Source organism: Lonchura striata, chromosome 8 (genome assembly GCF_046129695.1).
Source record: "Lonchura striata isolate bLonStr1 chromosome 8, bLonStr1.mat, whole genome shotgun sequence".
NCBI lineage: Eukaryota > Metazoa > Chordata > Aves > Passeriformes > Estrildidae > Lonchura > Lonchura striata.
Window position 1 is genome coordinate 38,050,442 of NC_134610.1, and position 21,332 is coordinate 38,071,773.

The window sequence follows — 21,332 nt, forward strand, 5'->3', positions numbered from 1 at the left end:
TGGATCAGAAGATAAGAGGCAAAGAACTGTCACGTTTCCTGTCATTCACTCACAACTTGCAGTGGCAGGTCTGTCTTTTGCTTGACTAACTCTCCATAAAGGCACTTCTGGGAAGCTGGAGTACAAAGCTGGCTTGACAATGGTTGCTGTTTCCAAAAAACCTGCCCAGAAGTGTCTGATTATGGAGATTTGTGGCATTTTCAGTGATCTCTGCACACAGGGCCCTCAGATGAGTGTTACTGTGCTGAGTCAGGTAAGACTGAGAGCTGGGAATATTAAATATAAAATGTCAGCTGCAAGCTACCAACTACATCCGTGGTTTGTCTGCCACATGTGCCACTGTCCAGTGCAGTCTTGCAGTAATTCAAATAACCAGCTTTTTGTACCATGATGAAAAAATGAACTTTTTGGGGAGCATAGTTACCACTGTTCAGCTTTTCTCTTGTCAAGGAATTTGTCTTGAATGTGTGTTGTTTTCTTCAGCTTGGGTAGCAGTAAATTCCTGCAGGATAGAGGAGATTCCTTGTCCTCTGATTCCTCATTAAACTTTCTCCTTAATACACAATTTTCTTTGTTGCTACTTGTGCCAGTTTCTTTTTGTCTCTTCTCTGTGCACCTCTGGGTAAAGTCAGACTCTATTATCTGTGTTATCCCATGAAAACCCTGAAAACAGCAGCTAAACTCCCTCTCACTCCAGTTTTATTTTAGCCCCAAACAGCTGGATTTGTCCAGATGTGTATCACACTCCAGCCCCTTATCTCCACAGCTCTCCTCTGGAGCTGCTTGTCAAGGTCTGTTCGAACGGGGCAGCCCAATACTGGATACAACGTCCAGTTGTGGTCTCATAAGTGCCCAATAACAGGGAATAATTGATTATTTTAAGGTGTTTGCTATATTCTTGCTGGTACAGGAAAGTATTGGGCTGAGTTAGTTCTGCATGGACTTGAGCAGAAAGAGGGGGAATGAGGCACATTCGGCATTGTCAGGAATAAAGAGGTGGAATTTCACTGCAGAGGTGAGAGCCTGTCTGGGGGCAGGATTGTTTCTAGCCTGGCTCTGAGAACCTACAGGAACTGAGCTGAAATCTCAGCAGATGGGGATGTGCTGGTGACTCAGCCATGGGGACAGAAGGTGATGGGAGAGGTGAAACAACCACAGGAACTGGGAATGAAAACGGAACACTGTGAATTTGAATGCTGCAAGGCCAGGCCAGTGTTGGGTCACAGGGTCATAAACTGGTTTGGGGTGGAGGGGCCTTAAAGCCCATCCAGTGCCACCCCTGCCACGGGCAGGGACACTTTACACTGTCCCAGGCTGCTCCAAGCCCCATCCAACCTGGCCTTGGACACTTCCAGGGATCAGGGGCAGCCACAACTGCTCTGGGCACCCCTTGCCAGGGTTTCAGGGCCCTCACAGAGAGGGATAGAACAGCCAAGAAAGAGAAACCCTGTGCTGTGCCATTGGCTGTGCTGTGAGAACAGCAGAGTTTGAAGCAGTGCTGCTGCTGCAGTTGGAACAAGTCACCTTTAGGTAAGCAGGGTTGCTGTGACTCCTTTGCTGTGCCTGCAGCAGTGACTGCTCAGCATTCCCACTCTGCCTCCATGGCTGCTACAGGTAAATTCATCCTGGGCTGTGACAAATATGATCCATCACCTGGGAAAGCCTCACCACTGGGAAAATACAACAGCCCCGGACAGCCCTGATTCCATGGGATTATGAGCAACTCCATCCCAGTAACTCACGGGGCTTCACTGAAGTGTCACTGTCTTTTGCAAGAGGTTAAGTAGAGAGAAATAAGCTTGGACTGCTCCCCATGATTTTGAGGAAGTTATTTTTAATTAATGTGGAAAAATGTAGGGGTTTGTATGTACCTGTAGGCACACGTATACATGATGTGTGTATATATGCTTATTAATGTGTATAAATACACATTTTATGGACACTCCTCTTACTGTTCATATTATTTATGTGCAAGTATACAAAAAAAAACCCTTGCAATCTTCAGCTGGAACCTTGTTCAGGAGTACAAAGGCTTCCCTCATTTCACCTGTGCTCAAAGCCCTTGTGCTCTAGCTGGGACTCAGTGAGAGCAGGGACAGTGTGTGCCGAGCCTGCAGCCAGAGCTGAGCTCTGCCATGGACGAGGGCAGAGAAATGAAGTGCAGAGAGGTGACCTGTGCAGAGAGGAGGGACTGTTAGCTCAGGATAATGGCTCTAAATCGTGCCAGGGAGTGCCAGGCCCAGTGTCAGTGGCACAGCATCAAAGGGGTCTGATCACAGCACTGCCACCCCTCCTCTGGCAGTGCCTCTTTGCTCGTGGCTGTTCTGGGAATGGAGGCACCTGTCACAAAACCTGCTCTAACACCACATTCCATAAAATACAGCTGATAAATCCCCAGCAAAGCCAATTTTAGTAGACCACTGGCAGTGGAAAAAGATTATCTTTGGCTTTTTCCTACCTTTTTTTTTTTTTTTTTCCCTGTCTGGAAATGTTTACCAGCTCCCATCCAGAACAGAAATGCTGAGGACTTAGAATCTGGAAGAAATCTTGCCAGGATAGTGTATTTTTAATTTTTTTTTTTTTTTTTAGGAGGGTTTGGGCTGTGTTCTTCACAGTTCATATGCCTGCTTTCATTTCCAGACTTCTCATACATTTCTGTTCCTGTAATCCTGAACCAGGATTCCTTCTTTTGAAGAACTTGCTGATAGGTAAACAGAGAGCAATATAGGGGAGAGAGCTCTTGTCCAGCAACAGCCCCAGAGAGGAAATTTCTGACCACCCCCAGCCTAGCATTTGATTAAATGCTGCATGGCAAGCATTCCTGGCTGATGTGCACATAAACAGAGAACAGAATTTTCTTTATCTGTGCTGCTTTTCATATTCAAGGTAACACAAAGCTCCCATAAATCTTAATGTGAAAAATATGGCTGCTCCCAGTGATTTCTCCAGGGGCATTAAATCCTCTGCAGAGCTGCACAACTGGCTGTCAACAAGTGGTTTCACAGAATCACAGAATAATTTTGGTTGGAAAAGACCTCTAAGCTCAAGTCCAACCTTTGACTTATCACCACTTTTCAATGAGTCCAGAGCACTGAGTGCCACATCCAGTTGCTCTCTGGACACCCCCAGGAATGGGGACCCACCACTCCCTAGGTAGCTCCTGCCAAGAGCTGGCAGCCCTTTCCACAAAGAAATTCCTCCTGAACACTTGAAGGCAGGGAAGGAACTCCAAATTGGGTTGAGCAGCTTTGCCCAAGCTCCAAGAACCAATTCTTGAATTCAAGAATCAATTCCCCAAGAACCACACCTTGAGAATCATGTGAAGCATCATTATCAGGCCATCCCTGCCTGGATACTTCCCAACGTTGGAAGGAGTGAGGCTGAAGAGGTTGGCTCCTGTTTCTGTACAGATAGCATGGACCAACATTTTCTTTCCAACACCAGCAGGTCCTGCCAGCAACAGGGATTTCACCAGAGGAGCATTCTCATGGACAGTTTGGGAACCTGTAAAAAGTCATAAGGCACTATTATTGCTTTCATTTAAATCTGCCATAAAGGTAATGGAATGATTCCTCCTTTTTTATTCACCATAAATAATTGATAATGTGAATTAATTGTTTCTTTCCTATGGCATGAGTGCTCTTGAGTTCAATTCTGTATAACCAGAGATAGTGAGAACCCAGCAGATTTAACATCTCTGTTTGGAACAAGACTCATCCACCCTTGTCTGATGGGAAAACTTCACTTTTAAACCCATGTGAGCTAAAAGAATGATTTTGAGACTAGAGGAAATGCGAGTGCCAGGCTTGCTGTGCTTCCTTTGCTGTGACTGCTCAGCATTCCCACTCTGTCTCCATGGCTGCTACAGGTAAATTCATCCTGGGCTGTGACAAATATGATCCATCACCTGGGAAAGCCTCACCACTGGGAAAACACAGGCACAGTCAGGTTTAGGTGGTTGATGGGGATGGAACTCGTCTTCCCTGCAGCTACCACCACATGAACCGGGGATAGGTGGAATGCTACTTGCACTCCAGAGGTGGAAGTAGCAGGAAATGTCAAATGTTTTGTCCATGCCCACTTTGCCTCGATGCCTAAAGATGTGCTGTGTCAATAGTGGTGGTTTTTATATGTGTTTGAAAAACCTCTGTGAGCATCCACTACATCTGGAGGTCCCTCAGCCTGGTGTCCATCAGATTGTGGCAGTGAAAGTGGCTCCAGAACTGATGGGCTGCAGAGGGAGCTTTTGCCTGAGGCTGGAGAAACCCTCTGGGTTAATGGGGATGGCTGCTGTTTAAAACAAATGCAATCAGGGTGGTTATCTGTGTCCTAATGGTTTAACATCCCAAATAAATGACAGGGAACTGAGCACGGAGACAAATGCCATTATTCCAGCGTGGTGCAGGGTGTAGGAAGTTGTCAGCCACCCAGGCTTTATTAATATTTGGTCATTCCATAGCAATCCATTACTATTGCACAAAGATTTATTAGGAGGGGAGCAGCAGACTCCTCTGTGTTAAAGATGAAGTATAGCTTCTACTATTCTTTCTCCTTTCAGCTGCTTGTAATTTTCTTAATGCCATTTAAGCTGGGGTTTTCCTTGTCATAGGTGGCTATTTTGAGAAAAACTTTCATTTCTGTGATACACAATTATCTCATGATGAACTAGTTTGGAGACCAATTAAGTGAAATGTCATCTGTAACAGATCACCGCATAGGTGAAACCATTCCTGTACCTTTTTTTTTTTTGGCTCATGTAATATCTTTTGTTACTCAAAGGCATTTTTCAAGCTGCTCTTGCAAGCACCTTTTGTTTGTTTAACTAGTCCAGGGGTCTCCTCTCCCTAGAATTTTTGCCAATACTATAAATGACAGAAAACTTATGGGTTCTCTTGATTAAGGGGTGTCTCAGGGCTTCATTTCAGATCAGATGGTGTCAAAACACAGCTTTGGAGGCGTTTGGGGATATGTGAAATACATTTTGCAGACATGGATAACTGCTGAAGTCACTCAGCTGACTGCAGTCAGACCTTTAGCCAGCCCCTGAGGGCTTACCCCAAACCACCTGAGAGTGTTGTTCCATGTGGGAAGAGCCCCATCCAGGCTGAAGAGAGAATAACGTGAGCACTTTGGAAGGAGGGAAAACCAGAAGTTCTGTGTCAGCTTTGCTTGTGTTCCAGAGTGGGAGGCAGGGAGATGTTGGTGTTTTTGCCCTCTCAAGCAGATGAGCAGACACTGGCACAGCCTGGAGGAGTTAAAATCTCTCTGAGATCCACTCAGGAATGGAAAAGGATGCAAGTGAAGTATTGAGGCTGGAAAATCCAATCAGGAGTGGAAAGGGAATCAAATGGGGTTTTGAGTAAAGGCCCCCGAGGACAGGCACTTCTTGCAATCACTGGAGTTTGGCATAATGCCATTCCCAAGTGAAATATGGGATGGATTTTACACAAAAGGCAAACAACCTGACCTAGCAAAGCCTTGCTAGCTATTGGCTAAGCCTGGCATTAAAACTGCAAGGGCATTTACAAGTGTTCTCTGCCATGTACAAAATGTATACAGACTAATTCCTCCAACAATTGCATTGTGCAGCACTGAGTAATGTTAGCCAGCTTGTAAAAGGTAAATTGCAACCTTAGCCCTTCCCTTAACTTGATTAATTTTGATCACTGGAGCTTGTTTTAGCTATTATCTTTCCCAAGTGGATTCCCTTTATGTGCTGCCATTCACAAACTGTTGCCATGCAAACAGAGATGGGCTGGGGAGGGGATGCCTGCCTCTCTGCACTGCTAAAGTGATCCAGCCCTCACTCTGAAGGCTTCATTGAAAAACAATTAAGACTGCAAAATGCTTCAGATTACCACTAATCAACCCTGTCAAAGCCAGTAAAATGCAGGTTTCTGACAGAAGCAAAGCCCTCTGGTGTGCTCTTACCCAAGGGCAATATTCCATAGAGTGCCACGAGCTGTCTGACTTCTGGGATGGAGGGCATGGGCTGGGCACCTGTCTCACGAAGGACGTTCCTTAGACAGTCGTAGTAGCCTGTGAGGAGGAAGCAGGAGCTCAGCAAAGGTGACACTGTTGTTGTAGAAAGCATAACTCAGGGAATGAGTGTGTGCCTCAGCACAGGGCTGTGACACACGCCCAGCAAAACCAGGCTCAGGGACTCAAGCTGGGCAGTATGCTGGTGCAATGTGGCCCTGAGAAAGGTGAAGTGCAAAGGGAAATTGAAGCTGAACAGGCTGTGGAGGTTGTTCAGCAGAGACCAGACGGTTTCGAGTAACCTTTTAAAGAAACTTTGTGGAGAAGAATCATTAGCAGCGCCATAAATCACGCTGCTGGCAAAGGATTCCTGGATTTGGGATTTTGCAGGGCTAGAATCCCAGTGAACCATGAGCTCTCAGAAGGATTTCAAAAAGGGGGAAAAGCTATTTTAACAAGCTTTTCCCTGGCTGGGTCCCATCTCGGCTCCTTGCTGTGTTAGACATGTAAGTGTGTCACCTCATTTGGTGGGGCTCTCTGCTTTGCAGTTCACCTCTTTTTTATTTTTTTCCCCTTTTGTTCAAAAAAACCTCCACAAAACAACCCAAGAAAACGAAAAATCCCTGACATGAACTGAAACGATTCAATCTTGCCTTGGCTCTGGTTGCAGAGCTATAATCACATTGCTTACCCTGTCAAAGTCCACATCCAAGCAATGTTGAAGAACAAAGATACAAGAGGTTGGGCCACAAGCAGGAAAACCAGTTGTGATATAGTCAGTGATTTTTTTTAGCATAAATTACATGTCATTATGGTGATTATTATTGGAAAATAATAATATGTTATGTTTTACTAGAGATAAAAAGGCAGAGAGCAAGAGATCTCTGGAGCAGAGGTAAATTAGCAGCGGTTAAGAGCAAAAGTGGAGATAATTTGGGGGCAAAAAGGCAGAGAAGCCCTGGTGCAACTGCCCCCTCCCTTCTGAAGAATAAAATTAATTTCAGGTTTTATCTTTTATTTAAGGAGAAATCAAAAGAACGGGATAGGAATTAATCTTCACAGATTTAATTAGAAGGCATCAAAGGGTTTAATTGCAACTGCACATAAATCACAGTGGATATTCTCTGACTAATTTAGATAAGGTCACCAAGAAAATTAGTTCAGTGATGTCAGTTTGTCATAGAGGGGGGACATTTAGTTGCCTGTACTGGCTGTGTAGCACAGTTCCACTCTTTGTCCTTTCCCCAGGAACTGGAAGTGACCTTCCTTCGGCTCCAGCCTGGAAGGCTGAGCAGATGAAGGCTTCTTGCCCTGCAGGCTTTGACTGTGTCCTTGGACACTTCAAGAGAGTTTTCTTGGATTTCAAAAAATGGTTGGAGATGTGCTGTTTTAAAAACATTTGTAGTGGGGGAATGTTTGTTGGACAAAAGTGACCTTGATAGGTTGGGAGAACAGAAGAAGAATGAAAATCTTCCTTTACTTGGTGGTCTTTAATGAGCATGAAAGGGATGGGACACGTAATTCAGAGAATTGACAGCTCTTCAGAGGAATGGGCAGAGGGTCTGGAGGCTGAACTGGTGCTTCTAAGAGTTTGTATAAACATGGCATTTGGGGGTGATAGGAGAGCATTTCTTTTCTGCCTTGGCCTTGTACTATCAGCCTGTAGCACTTCTACTTCTGGATAGCTGCAAATTCAAACCATGGCCTTTGAAATACCTCAATCCTGGGTTTTTTTTTTTGCTGTTAAGATTCTGTGATTTCACTGTGTGTGACCAAATGTTTGTGGACATGGTGTTAGACTTCTCTAAAGTCTGAAAATGTGGGGTTTGGGTTTTTTTTACCCTTTTTTTTCCTCTGTAGAGCATAGACAAGCAGGTCTGGCTTAGCAGTTGCAGCTAACAGAAACCAGACAAGAGGAGTGTGAAATGCAGAACTAGGCAGAGACACATCTTACTCAAATGAAGGGCCGGATATGCCTCAAAGCACTGCTCAAAGTTCATGGGCAGTCAGGGAGGTGCAGGGAAGGGGCTGAGTCTTTGCAAAAGAAAACAAAAGCTGGAGGTGCAATTTTTGCTGCTCTCTGGGAAATATTCTGCATGGATGATGAGCCCTGCTCTGTTAGACTTGCAGTGTCTTGCCACTGCCTGGCAAGGGCTCCTTAAAGGGTGTTCTGGTTCCACCTCAGAGTGGTTGTGAGATCCACAACCATTGAAGGCTGCTGGTGTTGCTGCCTGGAGTTAAACACCAGCTCTGCAAACATGTCCTGGCTTCGGTAGCAGAAGTGAAAGCTCCTGAGCAGCCTTGATTTGCATACCTGGCTTTAGAGATTCAAAGTGCAGTGACTCTTGAACTCAGTCTCGACTGGAAGTAGGGTCAGTGAAGGTGGAATGGCTGGGGGCTTGATCAAACACCACGTTTGCTCTAAAAGGGATACTTTACCAATGTAGTCAGAGAGATTCACATTCTTGACTTGCATGAGCAATCCTTCTTCTGCAAGTTCCTGGTACAGGGAATCAATGGTCCTACAGGCAAGAGACATCACTCAGAAATGGTCAGGAAAAGCTCAGTGCTCTCAGAGCTGAGCCAGCCTGAGAGTTACTCGTATGCCCAGCTTTATAAATGGCTTTTGTGGCTCAGAGGTAGCATGATTAGTGTCATCAGTGTGAAATCAATAAGCACAGTTTCTGTCTTGTGCTGAGGAATCTTTTCCCCTCCCTCACACACTGAGTTCCCCTCTCCTGCTGGCTCCATTTACCCATTTCCAGGTGACGCCAGATCAGTTATGACTTGTGTAATGGACTCATTCATTAATATCAATTACTGGGAAATTATTTTTAAATTACACAATAATGGCAATCCTAACACTACTATACCTGTTCACCCAGCTCTCCAATTAGTACTAATTCATTAATTCTTCTTGGAATTTATTGTGTTGGCAACAGACAGCCTCATCTCTCTGGGAACACACTGGGAATGCCTCACTCAGATCCAACACCTGCAGGGTTGTGGTCAGAAGGGGATTGGGGCAAAAATGTCCAGTGGAAGTGTTGCCCCATCCCTGGCAGTGTCCAAGGCCAGGCTGGATGGAGCTTGGAGCAACCTGGGCTAGTGGAAGCTGTCCCTGCCCACGGCAGGGGTGGCACAGGATGGGCTTTAAGGTCTCTTCCAACCCAAACCAGTTTGGGATTCCATCAAATGCGCAAAACTTCCCCAGTGGAAGTTTCTCCCTATCTCCATTAGTGGCTGGAAGTAGTTCCCAATAATGAAGGAGTTAAAACACTTAAATTCGTGTCTGGTTTTCTATTGATGTGGATCTTCTCTACAGTCTCTTTTGGAATTCTAAGTATGAATTTCAATGACATTTCTGGCCCTTGGTTTTATAGAGTAATACTGCTTCCAGGATGATGTGTAAACTGAATAAACCTGTCAGAAATTCTAGTGTATTACCAGCGTAAACAGTATTGATTTTAGTCTTTTTAGATCTCTCAGTGTTTTTCCACACTTTTCACATTCTTTCCTCTCAATTATTCTGTCTTTCTCACCTATCTTAATTGGGATGTCCTGGTCTGGCTACAATAAATATATTTAATAGTGCCTCTCAGCTGGCTAATAAACCTACAGGTATAATTTGAGGTCTGCAGCCTTTTTTCCATTTCAGCTGAGTTTTATGTTTATGCAGTCTTAGTGTCACAATTAATGTAGGAGTAGCAATAAGCAAATCCAAAATTTAATGCACCTTCAACAAGGTTGATTTTGCTGCTCTGACTCTTGCTTTCATCCTCAGTGGTTTTATGTTGGGAATGCATCATAAAACAGGCAGAAGGTGGAATGGGACTAACCCAGCAGCTCTGGTGGGAACAAGACTTCTACTTTTTCTGGTTTATTATTTTTACTGTGCCAGTTAAACGATGCATGTCCCCTCCAAGGGAGGATGATGTGACCAGTCTTTGCTGACTGAAGGCCCCTGTGCCCTTTCACTGGGCCAAAAGGGAGATTATGAATCTCAGTTATTCAGCCCCTCTCTGGGTTATTTCTGAAATGCTCAGCAGGGAGGAACAAAGCAGGGAACCAAAATGCCAGATAAAAAGCCAGCTACTAAAATGTTCATGTTTTTCAGCTGGCTGCATGGTAAGTTTATATCTAAAGAAGGAGGTATGTGCAAGAGCAGTTTTAAAAGCAAAGAATATATAATCTTTGACATTGTTCTGTAGGAGAGGTCCTGCTCTGTTATAATCCACGAGACATGGATTTTTAAAAATATTTGCTTGGAGGTGTTTTTAATTTTTTTTTTTTAATATATTTTAAAGCAGGTAAAGAGATCATTGGCTGATTGTGTGGTGCCAGCACCCAAATGATGGAGTCCAGGTCTGGCTATTCTTGTACAAATGTGTTTGTGGGGTGAATTTCACTGATTGTGTGTTTGGAATTGTGCTGGTCTCCAGCCCTGCTCCTGGATCAGCTGCTCCCTGTGGTGATGTCTCTGTGTTGTGTGAAAAACAGATGGATTATCAGGGAACACATCACTGTCGCTGAAAATGGCAGGGCAGAAGAAGAAATCCTCTCAGATCCTCCAAATAAAATAAGAGCACTTCAAAGGGTCCACAAGAAGTGGCCAGGTTTGCCAGGACCTTATTGATCCCTGAGACTGATTTGTGGCATGCACACCACAGCTCAGCCATGAAGGGGATTTGGGGAGTGCAGGGGCCTCTCTGCAGCCCTCCCTGCTGGGATGGAAAATCTGGCAGTCAGCAAACCAGCCAGGTGCTTCTGCACCTGCAGAGAGGGGGAAAGGGGCACAAGGGCCAATCTCCTGCTGAAATGCTACGTGTGCTTGGCTCTGCAAACTGCAATTCACCTGCCTGCAGGTGATGGGACTGGTGTGTGGCAGCAGAATGGGGATTTTAATTCGTGTTTAGCGGTGAAGATGAGGAAAACCAAGGCTGATACTGGAGATCTAATTCAGAGAGGTTCTCCTTACCTCTCAGGTGTCAGATCTCTCTCCAGCTCAGATATTTTTTTCTTCGCGGGTGTCTTGCCTCCCTGAGGACCACACAAGCGAGCACAAATTAGTGACTTTAGCACAGATAAATATTTTTGAATGTAATGAAGCAAAGTGAGGGCCAGAAAAGCCAATGTTTCAGTGTTTGAATGTAGCCCAAAGGGAAAAACCACATCCTTAACCAGCAGTGCCACTGCTACATAGGAAAGCATCCCAGGGTCATTTTGCTGCAAGGGAAGAAGCTTCTCTCCTTCCTTTTGCTTGGATATTAGACTTTTTTTTATTTATTTTTTTTTTTTTATTGGCACAGCTGCCCAGGACAGTGGTGGAATCCCCAGCCCTGAAGGGATTTAAAAGGTGGCACTTGGGGACATGGTTTAGTGGTGGCCTTGGCAGTGCAGGTTAAGGGCTGGACTCGATGACTCAATGATCTCTCAGAGACCTTTTCCAATTGTATGATTCTTATACCATGATTTTTCTGGTACCCAGTTCTCTGGGTGAGGGGGGATATGGCCCTTGCTCAAGAAGGAAGCAGGAAGGAAAAGGGTGTGGGGTTCAAGTAGCTTCTCCAGAGACTGTTTATACCTTTTTAAAAAATAGATATATAGTGAAGTAAAATATATAAGCAGCTTCCCTAAGGGGAAAAGCTCCTGAGACTCTGGTGACCCTCCTAAACACTGGACATCCTTCTCTATTCTAATGCCTCAGGGAAGAAGCTGGAAGAGGTCAGAAAAACACAACCTGCTCTTTTCATCTTTTCACCACAATTTCACCACAGAAAGATTTTGACTCGTGTACCTCATTTCTTTACACCTTACAAAAAAACCTCCTGGCAAACATAAATAAGGAAGATGTGACTCAGGCTTGTCAAGCCCCTCCATTAATTACAGCTCAGGAGCCATACATATGGTTAGGGATAATTAGTAGTGTGGAGAGGGCATCATTAATCCATGTTAGTGCCCACCACTGGTGTCTGAGCTCCAGTCCTGCAAAGCACCTCAGGATTGCTCCAGTGGAACTGTTTACGCAGAAACCTTGGTGCACCAGGGGATTTCTCCAACAGCTTAAATTTAAGCACGTGCTTAAATGCTTAGTTGAACAAGACAGCTTATTCTTTCCAAAAGTTTATGTTCACTTTCCTGGGAATACAGTCATTTACTTTGCTTTTTTTGTAGGAGTGAATACTTCTGCAGAGCTCTGGAGGCTGTGTTGTTGAGTTAAAAAAATCCTATCCAATTATCTGGAAAATGCTGGGCTTTTTCACAGAATAGATCAGTAGCCTTCAGGAATACATCCATTTCAGGTTTTCAAGGGAAGACACAATGTAAGGAACCCGTGGTTCAATCACCTGTTCCTGTTTGTGATACCACAAAGACAATGCAGATGAAACTACAGCCTAAATCCAGCACTACATGGATCAGCTGCTGGGAAAAGGAGATGTTTTGGGTTAGGATAAAACAAACAACTCTGTATTTGGAGAACTATACCTCAGGTTTCTTTACATAAATAAGTTTGGCAGCAAATATTCATCCAAATGTGCCAGGGGGGTTTTGTTTTGAAGAAAAGGAATGGGAAGAAGAAAGCACATGCCATGCTGTTTTAACAACTGTGGAAATATTAAAGCTGTCACTGGTTTATTTTTGCTGTTCCTTCTGTTTTGTCTTTTTAACTTCTCTTCCAACAAGCCAGAAATTACATATATTTGTGTCTGACTGGGAAGAAAAGCTTGTTTCAACCTATGTAAAGACACTAAGCATATGTTGAATTTATTGGCCAACTGGTATTGTCCTCAAGGCAGCTTCACCAATAAAGTAACTCCAGAGCAAAACAAAAATGAGCTGTGTGGAGGAAAAATGTGTTTTCCTAATTAACAACAGCATTTGTGGGGAATTTGGCACAGGCTGAGATGTGATAAGAGCAAATATGAATTGTAGACAATGGCTTGTCTCCAAAATGTCTTACTGGGAACCACTTTTATTTAGGAAATGATAATGTTTAATGAATGTGAACACGCTGCTCATTTATAATGGAGATCTCCTTGCTGCTCTCCCTGAAATGCCAGCTGAGCTCCTGTGTAGGCATCCTTTGACTGGGTGATTTCCTGCTCTGCTGACTCCCACCGGGTGAGCTCTGCCTCAGGTGGCAGCTGGCAGGGACACAGGGCTGTGCTCTGCTGTGTGGGCTCAGCAAAATGTTTTGGGTAGCCCAGAGGTTGGAGCAGACAAGAACCTGATTTCAGACCGAATTCCAGAGAACTGGCTGCTGCTGGGATGGCACCAGGAGGGAGAGGGTATCCAAATGTCTCCCTGAGGGAAGTGTTGAAACTGGAGGATCTGTGGCACCCTTTGGCTGTGATCTCACAAGCCCTGGCTGCAGCTACAGCCACCACAGGTCAAGGAGTCATGGAATGGCTGGGTTGGAAGATCATCCAGTGCCACCCCTGCCATGGGCAGGGACACCTTCCACTGTCCCAGGGTGCTCCAAGCCCTGTCCAACCTGGCCTTGGGCACTGCCAGGGATCCAGGGGCAGCCACAGCTGCTCTGGACACCTTCTACAGGGTCTTCCCACCCTCACAGGGAGGAATTCCTTCCCAATATTCCATTTAAACCCACTGCCAGTTTGAAGCCATTCCTCCTTGTCCCTAAGTGCTGTTTTAACAAGTCCCTCTCCATGTTTCTTGTAGGTTCCCTTGGGGACCTGTAACAGGAGAAAAGTGCTCCTGTGGTTTAAGGGAAACCAGCAGCAGCTGCTGCAGTTTTTTGGGGGATTCATTGGATCATGTGAGATGCTAAAGATGGCAGGCTGGACAAATGCAGCTTTGCACTGGGCCTGGATTGAGAAGTCTGTTCTGGCACTGTTGAGATAAAACAAGCAGCTTCTGACACAGAAAAAGTGCTCAGACAAAGATGTTCTCACTGATTCATAAACTTGCTGAATGAAAGACTCTGCTCTGCCATCCCTGTTGGATTTAGGAGCTAAAGAGATGACAGCTCCCACAGCTGGCTGAGGGCTCTGGGTGCAGCAGTTAGAGGAAATCCAGCAGGGCTTGGGAATCAGAGCCCTCAAATGCAGCCTTTCCTCTGTTCTCACTCAGCTTCTCTCTTGGCCTCCTTGGTTATAGTTATAGTTGTTATAGTTATAGTTGTATCTCTTATTGATATTTGTCACAGCCATTTGTGGTTTTCTTTGCTTCTGCCGAGTTCCACCAAAAAGAGATCTCCAGATCTGTGTTGACGCCTAGCCCAGAAGCAAGTTTTCCACAGTTAGGTTCTCTTGTTCCCCTTTCCTGGGTTTTCTGTGTCTTTTTTTCTTTTTTCCCTCTGAATTCTGGCCATGCCTTTGTGTATGTGTGGGTGTGTTCATTTCCAATGCATTGCTTTACCTGCAGTGGGGATCAGAAATAAATCCTTGGGGGAACAGAGCAGGAAAAGCAGCACAATGGGCTTGAGAGAAAGAGCTCTGATAAGCTCTTAAATGTAACTTCCAGATCAGTGACTGCCACGTTTCTCACTCAGAGGACATCTCCCTCCCAGCCCTTCCTCAGCCAGTCCTTTCCCAGTGTTCCCAGTCCCAGGTTGGTGATCCCTGGCTGGGCAGGGGATGAGCTGCCACTGTGCAAACTGAAGGGAAATGCAATTTACAGCAGAGCTGACCCACATTCCTGTTTCTGTTATATCCTCATCCCCTTTCCAGTGACAGTCATGGGACCAGGAGCTCTCTGGAAGAATCAGAGGCCAGCAAAGTGTGTCTCAAACAAGACACTCTGCTCTGTCCCCTGTCAATGGTGGGCCATAAAGGTGGGACCAAAGTCTGGGTGTGGGGAGCTTCCAGCTTGGAAAGAAGCACAGGATCTGTGACTCCAGTAATAACACTGTGCTTTATTGAGTATTAGGTGCAATCTAATTAGTTTTGCATTTTCCAGATCAGCCTACTGCTCTGGAGACCAACTTGTCATGAGAAGAACAATTTTTTCACCCAAGTTCATTCTTCCACAAATCTGGCAAATGGGATTCTTATCTTCAGGAGCTCTAAGAGCAGCTCTTGGTAGGGTTAAGTGTCAGCTTTTAGCAGTAAGTGGTATTTGAAGGTTTGGGAATCAGTGATAAAGTACTTACGGAAATAAAGGGGTGGCTCTGGGTAGGTCTGGAGATGTTATATATTGTTTTTCTTATATCTAAGACCTGAGATGTCTGGAACACTGACTGGCAGGGAGAAATTTCCCTTTAGAGTCCAGTTCCAAAATATATCCTTGCTGTAATTCTCACAAAAGAGACTTTAAAAGTCAGATTCATTCCTGTGGGTCAGGCAGATGTTTTGTTTTGAATATGGATTTGACAGAAATTTTCTGAGTTGTGAACTACTCATCTTAAGGCTTGGAAAAGCACAGAACACCTACCTCTGGTGGGGCATTCCCTGACAAAGGGAGCAGAAGAAATCCCTCCCTAAACCAGAAGGAATGGCCAAATGTGGCATCAGGAATTTGGGATGATGGTCCCTAGACACAAAATTCCACCTGTAAAAGTTCTCCTGAAGAAATCACCCTTTCATTTCCCCTTGCCCACTGCCAGAATGCAGGAGACTTTCTGATTTCTCTGAAGAATGTTGAATTCTCTTGAAAATGCAGAATATCTGCTTTTGTTTTTTGGCAGGGGGATGTTTCACACTGAACTCCAGACACACTCCTGGCTCCAATGAGAACCTGAACCTGTTATTTCATGCTGCATAGCTGAGGGGAGACATATAGGACCTCAGATGTGGCTTGAAAAACTAGAGGGTTTTTTTTGCTGAATAATAAATCAATGAGCTATTTCCAAAACTTTCCAGCTCATATTATTCTAATTATCTAGAGCAGGCTATGCTAAAGCAGATCTGCAGTCTGTGTGCACAGGTATGCACTGGTTTGGTTTATGACTGAGATATTTATGCAAATATAATGGGAAAAAGCCTTTGCCAATGCTGAAGGGACATTTTAAATGGCTTTGCACAGGGAAGATGTGTTTTGACTAACACTGCTTCTTTGCTTTCGTTCTCCATTCCTCAAATAGAACTGTTTTGGCTTGGGTGGGATTTTTTCAGATGAAATCTTTAAGGAATTTCTATTATCTAATTAGTACTTCTTTTCCTGCCTCATTCTCTCAGGCTACTGGCACAACTTGGGAAGATAAAAGTTAAATAATCTCCCTCCACCCTAAGCTATTTCAACACTACATTGAAGGGAAAAAAACCCCAACCCAGCCCCTAACATAAAGCTCTATAATTCCAGTGTGGCATTTTGCAGCAGGGTACTGACCAGCTGATCTAAATGTGTCTGCCCATGAAAACCTGGGGGAGAGTGTTGCAATATTTTGTCTGTATGTCTTAAGCCCTCCCCCCCTATTTTTGAAACAGATTTAGGAATCCAATTGGGATCAGCTTTCAGAGCTGCCCCAGTCTTTTCTTATTAGATTGTCCCTGGAGGTTTGTCAGGTGAAAGAACATTTTTAAAGATAATTTAAGTAGAAGTAGAGCAACAGCAAGTATTTGCATGCTAAAAGGTATTACAGAAATGAAATACAGCATGAGATTAGGGTTGGCTATTTGCCCTGAGGGTTTTAAGTGGATCTGCTGATTAAGTGGTGGGGTGTAAGCTTTGAGTTATTTTGCACTGACATGATCTCTAATTTAAATGCTTTGGTAAGGAGTTTTAGAGAACCACAAGCTGTGGAATTCTTCATATGATAATACTGTAAAACTAGATGTGAACATGACATGTGCTATGGTTTTTTTTTTGGGGGGGTGGGTTTAACCTATTTTTTTATGCCTAAATAAACATGGTTTAATTGCAAATTCCCAAACCCTTCAATAGGATGTAGTAACTTAATGAGTACCTGGCTGTGTGTGATCTATGTGGTGTTACAGACAAATGAAAGGTTACATCAAAACATTCAGAGGGAATTTTTTGGTGTATGGTCTTGAAACATAATAACCAGTCCTTATTTAGGAGGAAAACTGCCAGCAGCTGGAAAACTCACTGGCCTCCAGATCCCTGTTTTCCTTGGAAAACTATTAATGTGAACTGGTCAGCCTAAAGAGAGGGATTGATTCCATTTTGCTGTTTGACTGCATCCAAGGATTTCAGGAGGGTGAAAATCTGAAATATCTTGTAGTGATTTATCTCTGGAATAGCTTAACTTGTCCTAAGCAATATTTATACAACTTAAAGAGCAGGAGCTAATGGCGAAGGCCCTGGAATTACTCACAAGTGAAGAGATTTTTCAGATGTTCCTAACTTGAGATTCAGTAAATGTTTAGGGGGCACATTTTGATGTTTGTACCTGAGGTTTGCACTGATGGAATTGAAACTGCCCCTCAAATCTCCCACTTTGCTGCTGTTACCTTGTCTTTCCCAGCTTTGCCCTGAGGACCTGTCTCTCCATCCACAGCCTGTTTGACTCTCAGCAGCTTCTCCCGCATCACTTCATCCACCTGCTCAAGACAAACAGAGGAATCTTCCTCAATTTTTGGCTCTGCCACCTCACCCCAGACAATTGTTCAGCTGAACAAGCAAAGAACAGGTAGTAGGGACTCTGGAAGGAGGGAAGGTCTATGCCAGGGCCAGTTCTTACAGCTGGAGAAAAATATACCCAGGCAATGCATGTGATCAATGTCCTCTTGCTATTGTAAGCACACCTGCACTCTGATCTCTTCCTCCACTTCTTTCCGTTCCTCTCCTTTGATCAGCTCTGGGTCATGATCCTGGAGAAAATCCAATCTGTTATCTCTGTTCTCCCAAAAGACTGTTAGCCAAAAGAAAGAAAAAAGGGGAAAAAGTTACAGAAGCCATTGGTTTCTCCAACTGCTTCTGGAGGCAAAAGAAAGGGTGGTTGTAGGCAGCTTTTATTAAATGATGAGATGTATGAAAGCAGCAGGCTCTAGGGACCCTTACCAAGTTCAGAGCCCTGTTGTGTTAGGATCTGCAAATCTTGAGGTTGTAAGGGATTTCTTCTCTTGCCTTGGGTTGCAGAATGGTATCAGAATTCAGGAGGATAATGGGATAGTGAGGTTGTCATTTGGAGGTTGCAAAGCTGCGAGCCACGAGCCCAGTCCCATGCCTGAAGTTGGCATTATTTTTTTTATTTCACAGCACAGGGCTTCAGTCTTTTCCATGAAGAAGGCACAGGGGTGGCTCCTGCCCTGAAGGATGTGCTCTCCACAAGTGACACTTGGCTTGGGGACCAAAGGAAGGGGGTTAATTCAAACCACAAATTTCCCTGTACTCCCCATGGCTCAGTCAAAGCTGCTGCATCCTGGGGAGCTGGCCTTTGTAGTAATTGCCAGGAAGCTGAAATATGGGAAGAGGGGCACTGGAACAGGAATGAAACCAGCACTGAGCACGTGGAAGTGGGAGAGAGGGAGGGGACAGTGAAGGTGACAAAACAGTAACCTGCAGCTGACTACAAGGGATGCATGGCCACACAAAGGCTCCACTTTTGGGGGATTTTAAGCTCAATACAGAAATTTAAAGCAGTTAAGCCCCAAAGAGATGAGACCTACCTGATCCAGCCCCTCTGTTTTGAAGTGCTGTGCAAAGAAGCAGTAATAAGCAGACCTAACACCCAGTCACAGCGAATTTGTGAAACTGGTGATGAAAAAAAACTATTTATGATAAAGTACCTAATGATCCTGAGGTGCAGCTCATTATTTTTGTTGAGGCAAACTGCAATTTGCTTTTTAGAAAGAAAACTAAATGAAGTCTGACGAGCTCGGTGCATATCTGAGTTCTCCAAGTGCCTGATTTTAATGGAAATACCTCTTTTTTTCCTACACTTCTTGAGGTAATTTGAAGGAAGACAATTCATATCTTGCCTTTCAGACCCTGATTGTATCTTCCTAAATGACAGCTAATCTCCAGCTGTATGTGCTAATTCAATTTCCCAGTGATTTGAAATGACAGTTTTCCACTTTCAGACGTTGGCTCCTCTATGAGTCAGTTTTGTACAGACATTCTATTTGTACAGATATTATATTTGATATTCTCCCCTGCACCCCTTGCCTGCTGAAGGCACCGTGCAAATTCAGAAAGGTTTTAACATCCAAGTTTTAGTTCATCCAAGACTGGATGCTCTTTCCATCCCCCAAAAAAATTTCAGGGCCCAATCCAGGCAGAGGATTTGTAGTCTTACAAAGTTTATAGAGGGAATAGTTCTTGCAGGTGAGTAATCTTAATTTCACCGCTGCGAATGGTGGGGATGGAGGAGGACAGGGGATATTTTGGTAATGGAAGAAACTCCAAAGTACAGACATTTAATTTCTTTAAATTACTTGTGGGTCATCAGAGGGCATGGCAGATGTCATGTAATATTTCAGGAGGAAAAGCTGATTTGCCCAAGTTATGAGGTAGCTTCTCCAGCCTGGAATTCCAGCCTTGGGGAAAGGGGACATTACATAGGAGTTATGTGAATTTTTAAACACTTTCCTGACTGGGTCAACAGGTTGCAAGTGCTATGTTTTCACAGGAGTACCAGGCTTTAGAGATTTATTTTTCATAGAGGGATCTGCAGGTTTTTCTATTCTGTTTTTTTTTCATAATTGTTTATTGTCATTTTGTAGATTGATTAGTGTTTAATACCCACTGCAGGCAAACCAGGGAGGCTCCCCCCAGACTCTGGTATTACCTGGCAATGAGTTATCTGAGTTATATTAACCACTGGGTTAGAGGGGTCTAATTTTAGTAGAGAGATCAATAACTCATAGGTGTTACATGCTCTGTTATTCTTTTATAGATCAACAGAATGTTTCAAAGTCAATTTTAAAGGGAGGTCAGGAGGCTAAGGATGTTATGTTTTCACCGGCTGGTCAGCAGAGTCTGGTATTTTGTTACAGGCAGGGTCAACCAGCTCCAGGAGCTATTTCTGTGCCTGTGTGTATGTAGTGAAATTTATGTCACCTTTTCTAAAATAGTATATGCTTATTTTGGGATTGTTTTATATGCAGAGCTAGCTCGGGGCTCAAAGGCAGCCCAGACCACTCCTAAATCAGCATCCCAGCTCTGCAGGCCAGTAGGGAACTCCAATATCCCAGAATTTCACAGAACAGCCAACTAACAATTATAAAAGATTTATTTGAATCATGAAGCTTCTCTTGAAATGGCCACTTTGAACCTCCTGGCAAAAGGATTTGAATCTCTTGAAGGCTGGTTAAAAATACAGAGTATTACCACACCTTCAAGGAATATTTGGACACACCATGGAGTATTTGATCTCCAATATCCTCTGTGATGCTGAGCAAGTCATAAATATCAACTGGTCAGCTGTAGAATTGGGGAAAATAGCACATTGCTGCCTCACACTGCAAAAATACACTGCAAAAGTACAGAGGGAGGCAAAGGCTCAGCCTTACATTTGCCCCATGTAAACTCTGGCTATTGCAGTGTGAAAGGAGATGCCACACAAAGTGGCTGTTTCTAAGCACATCATTTAAAATAAGTGCTTTAGGACTTGGCAAGTGGAGTTTAGCAACTAGAAAAAAGGCCAGATACAGCTCTAGGGGGATAAAAGGCTTCATGAATTCCAGCGAAGTTTAGGCAGCAGCTCTAGTTTGGGAGAGGACTTAAAAACACAGGGTGAAGAAATTTGTAAGTGAAGTGTTTAGATTTTTGTCAAAACTGATTTATATTTTTAAAAATATTTAAGTAAGCTATGTAAAAAGCAACAGTTTCGTGGGATGGGAAGACTTTTTTAAAATTAAGTGTTGGGGGCTGTGAAAAAACAAAGATGTTTGTTGTTTGGTCAGCTGTCATTTAGTTGAACTTTAGACACACTTATAAGGGGCTTTGAATTACTCCTGATAAAAAAATTTCTTAATAAAGCTCTGTTGCTTCAATCATGTTTTCAAGATTTCTGCACTAATAAATCTGAACTTCTGTGCAAATGATGATAGCAAGTGACCTATTTCAAATAAGATTAGGGAAAAAAATGTTCTCAATAGAAAGTCCAAACTCAGATCTATTTTTTCCTGCATAATTCTGTGACTGAGAGGAAAGCAGCTTAAAATAAAAAAATACAAGAGACTGCTGGTGCTGTTCTGGGTGGATGTTGTTGCAGATTAGATCCTGATGAGAGAATTTGATTCAAAGAATCCATGGTTAGATTAAAAATAAAACCATTTTGGACAACCCCCAGGTAGTATTGTGTGAGTGCCCTGCAATGAAAAGCCCAAAATGCTGCAGGAGGATTGTGCTGCAAGGAGGAATTAACAGCTGTTTACTAAAAATACATGTGGTGTCAAATAGACCTGGTTCACTGGGAGAAAAGGAGGAAAAAAAAGCCCATCTGAAGTTGAAGTGCACAGCTACAGACTCCTCCTGTGCCTAAG

At 43.9% G+C, this 21,332-nt stretch overlaps 1 protein-coding gene across 1 annotated transcript in view; it reads right to left on the reverse strand.

Moving 5' to 3' along the window:
- DRC11 (dynein regulatory complex subunit 11) overlaps positions 1-21,332 on the reverse strand; it is a 99,373-nt gene that overhangs the window by 15,406 nt on the left and 62,635 nt on the right. The window contains exons 10-15 of the mRNA XM_077785229.1: positions 17,649-17,755; positions 17,346-17,444; positions 10,958-11,019; positions 8,419-8,501; positions 5,932-6,039; positions 3,308-3,504 (exon numbers count right to left, since the gene is read on the reverse strand). Of these exons, the coding sequence (XP_077641355.1) occupies positions 3,308-3,504; positions 5,932-6,039; positions 8,419-8,501; positions 10,958-11,019; positions 17,346-17,444; positions 17,649-17,755 (656 nt within the window). The remainder of the gene's footprint in view (positions 1-3,307; positions 3,505-5,931; positions 6,040-8,418; positions 8,502-10,957; positions 11,020-17,345; positions 17,445-17,648; positions 17,756-21,332) is intronic.